General features: G+C 50.5%; 1 protein-coding gene across 2 annotated transcripts in view; it reads left to right on the top strand.

The window, feature by feature from the left end:
• The window catches only part of RNF128 (ring finger protein 128, E3 ubiquitin protein ligase), a 32,477-nt gene that overhangs the window by 7,852 nt on the left and 17,168 nt on the right, over positions 1-7,457 (top strand). Inside the window, exon 2 of one of the 2 annotated variants that reach the window (XM_027888389.1) lies at positions 5-169. In XM_027888389.1, coding sequence (XP_027744190.1) covers positions 5-169 — 165 coding nt within the window. Of the gene's footprint in view, positions 1-4; positions 170-2,414; positions 2,869-7,457 lie in introns of those variants that run through there. The other variant, XM_027888390.1, reaches the window with a different exon arrangement.

Genomic DNA, 7,457 nt, shown 5'->3' with positions numbered 1-7,457 from the left:
AAAAATACTGAGTTCACCGTCACCAGCGAGCCGTGGATAGCACTGATCGAAAGAGGGGATTGCAATTTTACTGAAAAAATTCAGGTGGCAACCAGAAGGGGTGCAACAGCAGCTGTGATCTACAATTCACAAGAAAAAGGCAACCACCCTCTCACGATGTTGCATCCTGGTGAGTAAAAGAGTGTGAAGTGGTGAAACCCAAGCATTTCTTTCTCTGCAGTTCGGTTCAGGACAGCCCAGCTGGGCTCTGAGGAGGCAGGGGTGTTTGTGGGTGATGGTTGCTCTCATCCAGAAATTGGATGGGGAAAACAATGTCTTATGCAATTTGAGCCTTGACTTCAGTGCTTAGTAAGAAAGACCCTGCTGTTATGTTCTGAGCTTGGTGCAGTGTAGGCAAAGGGTTGAGTCTCTGGAGTTAGTACTGCTTTTCACTTGTACAGCTTGCAAATTATTTTAGAGAGTGATGTAGAGAAAGCCTTAGTGCCTGCTTTGGAGGCACCAGTTTATTTTTGGAGGTTAGTGGACACAAATGAACCTACAAGTGTCTGCAGCAGAGGTATGTGCTTTGCAAGCTAGATCTTGCCTTTTTTTTTTTTCACTAAATTGTTCTAATTCTGAATAGCGCCTAAGCTCAGGGACAAGCTCCATTTTCCTATTTTAATTTTGTTTTCAGATGGCTTAAAAACTTGGGATACTTTAGTGCACACCTAGTTTCCCTACTCTGGAGCAAGTCATCTGACCAAGCCCCTTCCATGAAAACACCACAGCTAAACATCCTTATAGCTTTGGAGGCATTTGAGGCTGAGCAGATTGGCTGCTGTTGATTGCATAAGGCTTGGTTATATTTTCAGAGGGGTGTTAAATTGTTCGCTGCCCCTATATGGAACAAGTTTCAAAACAAAACCATCTCTCTCTGATTGCTTACAGATTTACTTCTGATTATAGCTAGAGCTGTTAGTTTCGAAATAAGTTTTCTACTTAGATGTGGAATGAGAAAATGAGAGGTTTGTTTAGGTTAGGACCAAAGGGTTCACTTAGTAAGCTTTGTGTATTTAGCAATATTGATCTTGAGCAAATTGCTTCATCTGCTCTTCATTACCTGCTCTGCATGCTGCTATTGCAGTAGCAAAACTAAGACAATCTCTCTGTGCTACTGAGCTTCCAAAACCTGTAGCTGCTGTGCTGGCAGGGGTGGATGCTGGTGGACAGGGTTGATTTTGAAGTGGAGTGGGCTCTTTCCAAAGCCTACACCCAGGGAGGCCTTCAAACCTGAGCTGGGTTTGATTGTGTAATGCTCAGTGTGATGCTCCTAGCACAGGGCAAGGGATGGGAAATGGGCAGTGCAGGTGGACAGCAAGTTATGATTATCAACCACATGGATTCAGACTCAGCCCAAAGCCTGGTGTAAAAATAAGCGGTTCAGCTAAGGGTTGAACTCTGTGTTTACACTAATTAAGTTGGCAATTGCACAGGCAGCAGCTGATCTTGTGCCGTGCAATCACTGCCCAGGAATATTCCTTTCTCAATAATAGGCTCCCACCCAGAGTCCCAGCCTGCAGGTAGTGACATGTGGTTGCATGGGGATGTGTTTGAGCAGCTCCTGGGGCTAGGGGCAATTCCTGCAGAACAGCTGATGGAAACAGGGCCTCTCAGACAGAAGAGTAGCTCTGTGTAGAGGAGGAGCTCGAAATGTTGTTCTTACTCCTGTTATTTTCCTTTGTTGCCTCAAATTCCCTGGCAGGGCTCTACTGCATGTCACACTCATAGTTGCAGTGACTGCCAGCACTCTGACCTCACTGCCTGATGTGGGACAATCTGGCAAAAACGTGTGTGTGCCAGAGCAAGGGACTGGTGCCTGCACACTGGCTGCCGTAGAAATAACTGCAAGGCCCTGGAGAAACAGGACTGCTAACTGTGAGCTCCATAGATCAAATAATAATTAACCATGCAAACACAACCAGTACATAAATAGAAAAAGGGGTTGTTGGCTGAAGTGGCAGGTTTATAGCATCTGTTGAATGGCAGGGGCACCAATGGCCGGTGAGTGAAGAGTGCTAACCCAGTACTCCACAAGCCAAAAACTCCAGGCAGGACTGACACGGCTCGCTGTGGAATGTTCAGCAAACCACCACTTCTCAGAGGTGACCCGGGCTGGGTGACCCTCCGCGTCCCCCCGGGAAAAATTGGTGACGCACTGCCCCGAGAGGGGATCGGGCGGGGGGGACGTCTGGACGCGCATCCCCCTCCCCACCGTGGGGGCCGCATCGCTCAAGGGTCTCCGCTCCGGCGGGGGTCGCGGCGGGCGGTGAGGTGCGGTGCCGTGCGGTGCCGTGCGGGGGGCGGGCCGCGGCAGGGGCGGCCCCGCTCCTCCCCCGGCGGCCGCGGCGGCGGCTTTATGCGGCGGCGCGGCCGGGCCGGGCCGTGCGGGGATGCCGTCGGGGGCCGCGCTGCTGGCACTGGCCGCGCTGCTTTGTGCAGCCCCGCAGCCCGGTCCCCGCGGGGCGGCGGCGGCCGCGGCGTGGACCGCCTGGCTGAACGTGTCGTGGGAGAGCGGCGCGGACCGCAACCGGAGCGGGTGGGAGGCGGGCGAGAGCGGCCTGTACGGGCTGGACTCGCCGCTGCAGTCGGCCGAGGGGCTGCTGGTGCTGCCCGACAGCCCCGACGCCTTCAGTGCCTGCAACGCGCTCACCAACTTCAGCGGGGCCCCCCCGCCCGGCGGGTCCCCGGGCTGGCTCGCCCTCATCCAGCGCGGCGGCGGCTGCTCCTTCGCCGACAAGATCCGCCTGGCCGCGGAGCGCGGCGCCGCCGCCGCCGTCATCTACAACTACCGCGGTACCGGCAACGAGGTGCTGCCCATGTCCCACCACGGTGAGCGCCGGGGGCCGGGGGGGGGCTTGGGAAAAGAGGGGTCCCCGCGCTGGGAGCGGCTGCGGGAACAGGGCACTGCCCGGGCTCAGCTCCCGGCGCACATCCCGGCGCGGCTCCTCGGTAACAGCCGGGAATGTCTCCCGCACCGGGGGAGTTCCTGGCCGGTGCTGTTCCGGGCGCTGTGGCTGCTGTTGGTTTTCCTCTGATTAATAAGTAATCATTCCCGAAAGCTGGGGCTGGGGCTGAGGGCGAGCGGGCGCTTCCCGAGCGCTCTGGCCGAGCCGGGCTGGGCCCGGGCTGTAGGTGTGCGGGGCTGGCGATGTCTCCACTTGGTTTGGTTTTCTGGCCTGAGTTGGTATCCACCAGTGGGGATGGATGCTGTCTTTTTAAAAGCCTGTTAAGTCTGTGGAGTTGATTTGGGCAGTGAAATAGGCAGCGTTTCCACGCTCAGACATCCTTTCTCCCTATTCCTGAACTAACCAGCTCAGAAATAGACTGAGTACGAGACTCTTCCATAGGCAACTTTTCAGCAGTAAAATGCCACTTCCACTGGAAGAAGCTGAATCCCTTTAAAGGTTATTTTCCAGTTTGGAGAGGCTGATGAGAGAGCCCCTCTTCTCTTGCTGTAGCAAGTTTCCTACTTGCTAGAAGTTTTTCATTTTTTCTCACTGACCTGCCCATCTTTCAAATGAAGAATGAGATTTGACTGTGTTTAGGCTAATGTTACCTGAGAAACAGCCCTAGGCTGAAGGCCGTGTGAATGCCTTCTGGTGACAACCTGAGCAGGGTGAGTGGCTTTGGTGGCTCTGCCCAGCTGTTGGACAGATACGCATGTTGGAATTCTGTGAAGTGGCACTGCTTTGGGAAGCCACATCTTCTGGACTGAAATAAAACAGTCAAAATGAACAGTGCATCTTCAGGCTTTGAGTGGTTAAAAAAATAATGATATCCCTGCAGCACCACTCTTGGAGTGGAGAGGATTTCTGTCTTTAGCTATGAAGGCAAGTGTTCTGGTGAGACAAGGAAACAGTAGCTGCCTCTGGATTTTTGTTGTGTGCAATCTTAATGAGCTGTAGGGATGGTTGGTACTCTGCTTTAAGAATTCAAAACATACAGTCTGGACAGGCCTTTCTGAGGCAGAGCTTTCTTATGTAATCAAGTCATCAGCTGACAAATGCTGTTGAGATCTGGCTATTGCTGGGCGAGTTCCTCCTGCTGAACTGACAGGAGCATCCCTGCCTTGAGCCCTGTTCACTGTGTGCCTGCCTAATCCTGCAGCTCTTGGAGGAGCTCCCTTGGCACTGCTGGCCTGGGTAGGCCACTGCTGAACCTGTTCTTGAGGGGAAGGGCTATGTCTGCTGCCCTCTCCTCCATCCTGGCCACTGGGAGACTTAAAGCATCTTAACCTTGCCAGGAGCTGCCTCTCGAAATAAGCCATGTGCTCTCTGCAGGGTCTGCTCCAAGAGGAGCTCCCTCCTTTTCCTGTGCTGTCCTTAAGCTTTCTGCTGAGGCACTTATGTCAGAGTGGCTCTAGCTGTCCTGATTATCCTGTGTGATGGGTTACTGGCTCGAGGGCATGTTGAAACTTCCCAGCTGAACTGCAGACAAATAGGACAGGGACTGCTTGGAGAAGACAGCTTCTGTCAAACCACATATTTAATCTGTGTGACTCCTCCTTGCCATGTCCTAGCACAATTACTGGGCTAAGCTTGTTGCTGCTGTTGCTCGCCCTTGTTTTAGTCCCTCACTTTCTTTCCCGTTCCAGCCTCCCTTTTCTCTGGACTTGAGTTCTTCCTCTCTATCATCACGTTAGTCTGCAAGTCCCCGTTCTTGCCTCTTCTCACAGCAATGCTCTTCCTTCTGCTTAGGGGGTTTGGTGACATGCTGTGCTTGGGCCAGCCCTGCCTTCTGCTCCTGCTGGGAGCCAGTGCTCTCCAGTCAAACCTGACAAACATTGCAGGCTTTGAACACAGCCCGGCCAAGGCGAAGCGAGCTAAAAGTCCTGATGTGCTTTGCCAAGTGCAGGATTCTGCTTGTGTAATGCTGATGAGCTCAGCCTACAGCACTGCACCTCTCACTTAGGAGGTCAGAGCTGGTCATACTGCCCTTTGCTGAACTGTGCTTTGGGATGGGTCTCCTGGCCTCTGCTGGTGGCACTGGATGCCCCAGCTCTTCTGGAGGCAGCGGTGAAGGTGGCCCTGCTCATAAAGAGCCGTTTTTGTGCAGGTGCAGCTCCCGCTGTGGCTGTAACGGCTGTAGCTGTGCTAACGGTGACTTCACAGCCTGGGTTTCCTCATCGGCTTCATTTCTGCTCTAACTGGGGCTATCATATGCCATCAAGTGAAACCAGACAAGGCCAAGCACTTCCTCCAAGCTGAAGCAATGGGAAGTGGTGGGGAGATGGCTTTGCTGGGGCAAAAGCCTCAAGAGCTTTGACGTGCCTGGGGTAGCATCTCCTCCTGCCAGCAGTGCTGAGGGCAGTAGCTGTCATCTGCCCTGGCAGAGAAGGAAGATCTCGGTGGGTGGGCTTTGATAAAAGGTATGGCACAACATGCCATGCATTTGCAACATGCATAGATGCAACATGCATACTTTGGTAGCAACAAAACACCAAGTTAGTAACAGAACCTTATCTAAAAGTGCTGTGTGCTTTTTTCTGGAGCTGTCAAACTTGGCTTTTGAAGCAACTTTATCATTTAGAGACTTAAATGGGCCGGTATTTGAAGCAGTGTTTGTCCTACTCATCCTGCTTCCAGAGACTTTTTTCTTATCATGTTTAATTTGATGAATTCTTTATTGCTCAAATTAGTGCTCTGATATAAGCTTTTGGAGTGCCAACTTAAAAAAAAAAAAACAAAAAAACAAAAAAAACACAACCCCCCCCAAAACAAACAAAAAAACCCAAACACAACAAAACAAACAAACAAGCAAAAAGCCCAAAACCTCACCCCCCAAAAAGCTCCCAACAAAACAACAAAAACAACCCAACAAAACAAACCACCCTGACAATAAAAACAACAGAACAAAATAAATAGCCAAATCAGATATGATCAAGTCCTGCCAAATCATCTTTAACATGTAGAATGCCAAGAATTTAATGGAGTCCAAAGTAACATTTACTTTGTGCTTTTATAAGCACAAACTCGTATCAATTAGCAAACTTGAGTTTTAATTGTGCGCAGTTTAAGAAGATGGTACCGCTCTGTGGCAGGCTGAGCAAGGTTTCAAAGTACAGTTCTGTGTGCTCATAACTGCACCTCTCTGTAATCTCTATTGACCTTCTGAAAAAGACATTTGATTGGAGAAAACCAGCAGCATGTGGGGGGAAAGCGCAGGGCAAGAGTTGGTTTGTTTTAAAGGTGGACCTTGCCTTAAGGTAGAACTAGGCTGTTAGGTGGCTTGGGGCTGAGGTGGTACCCATGGAAAACATTCTTTGGTGTTCTGTAAGTCCCTGCAGCTGGTGGAGAAGGACTCTTTGCAGGTCAGAAAGCAACTGTGAAAATTTTTCTTGGGTTTCTTTCTTCTCTAACTCTACATTTGAGAAGCACGTTGCCTGATCTGAAGAGGGCTTATTCTAGGGGAACACAGCTAAATAATTCTGGCTAAAGCAGTAACAGCGTGTCTCAGGCTAACAAGATCTGGTTCAAGTGTAAACTTGCATCAGTGGGTGAAAGGGGAAGGAAAGGTTAAATATGTAGCACAGCCACTTAACTTGTTCTGCAGGAATTTCACTGAGGTAAAGGCTTATCTCCATATGCTTAGAGAAAACAGTGTATGGCAAAAGTGTCTAATTGTGCTCTGCTCCAAATTTGTATGAGGTGTGATCTTCAGAAACAAGCTAAAACTTTCCTATGGTATTAAAAGGCTGATGTGAGCTGTAAAAATGTTAAAGACTGAGTCAGAACTGTAATCCCAAGGCAGGCTGTGCTGAGGCTTTGTAAGCATTCTGTAAACAACTAGCGCACCTCACCTGTGCAGTGAATGAAGACTTGTGCTGAGGACATCTGAGGTGAGGAATGAGGATGAGAGGTCCAACTGATGACGCTTGCTCTCTCATGTTCCCTAGCCATGGTCAGGTGAGACTCTGCAGATTATTTAGCCCTTCCTACCAGCACTCCTTTTTGAGAAGGACTTTGCATGCGTCTGCTGTGCCTCGATGGTATTTGGAGTCTGTAGTGTCTGGAGTTTGTAGCTCTTTGCATCTGAGAACAACTTTTCCATTTGTATGTGCTGCAAATTTGTCTTTATGTGCTCAGTCTGGTTCTCCTGGCTGCCTGGTTTGGAGTAGATTAATGTCACAGCTATGGTGGCATTCATACAGCCAGCCAAGGTGTGTGGGTCTGGCTGGTGACCCTGATATCCCCAGATGCAGGATAAGGTGGGGTGTGACAGTGAGTTGGGGCTGCCCACAGCACCAAGGTCTGTGAGCAAGCAGGAGAGGCATTGAGAAGCTGGATAGAACTAATTAATGCTATTGACAACTCCTTATCTCTGCCGTTGCTCTTGGTGATATAATTTAGGGATCTCTGTGCCATGGAAAACCGCAGGGTAGGCATCACCCTTTAGGTAGCCTGAAATCGGTCTGTGAA

The sequence above is a fragment of the Empidonax traillii genome, unplaced genomic scaffold (assembly GCF_003031625.1).
Source record: "Empidonax traillii isolate 1590-97213 ecotype Southwest subspecies unplaced genomic scaffold, ASM303162v1 scaffold237:size1322474, whole genome shotgun sequence".
Lineage (NCBI taxonomy): Eukaryota > Metazoa > Chordata > Aves > Passeriformes > Tyrannidae > Empidonax > Empidonax traillii.
Note: the sequence above shows the minus strand (reverse complement) of the source record. Positions and strands in the feature narration are given on the sequence as shown.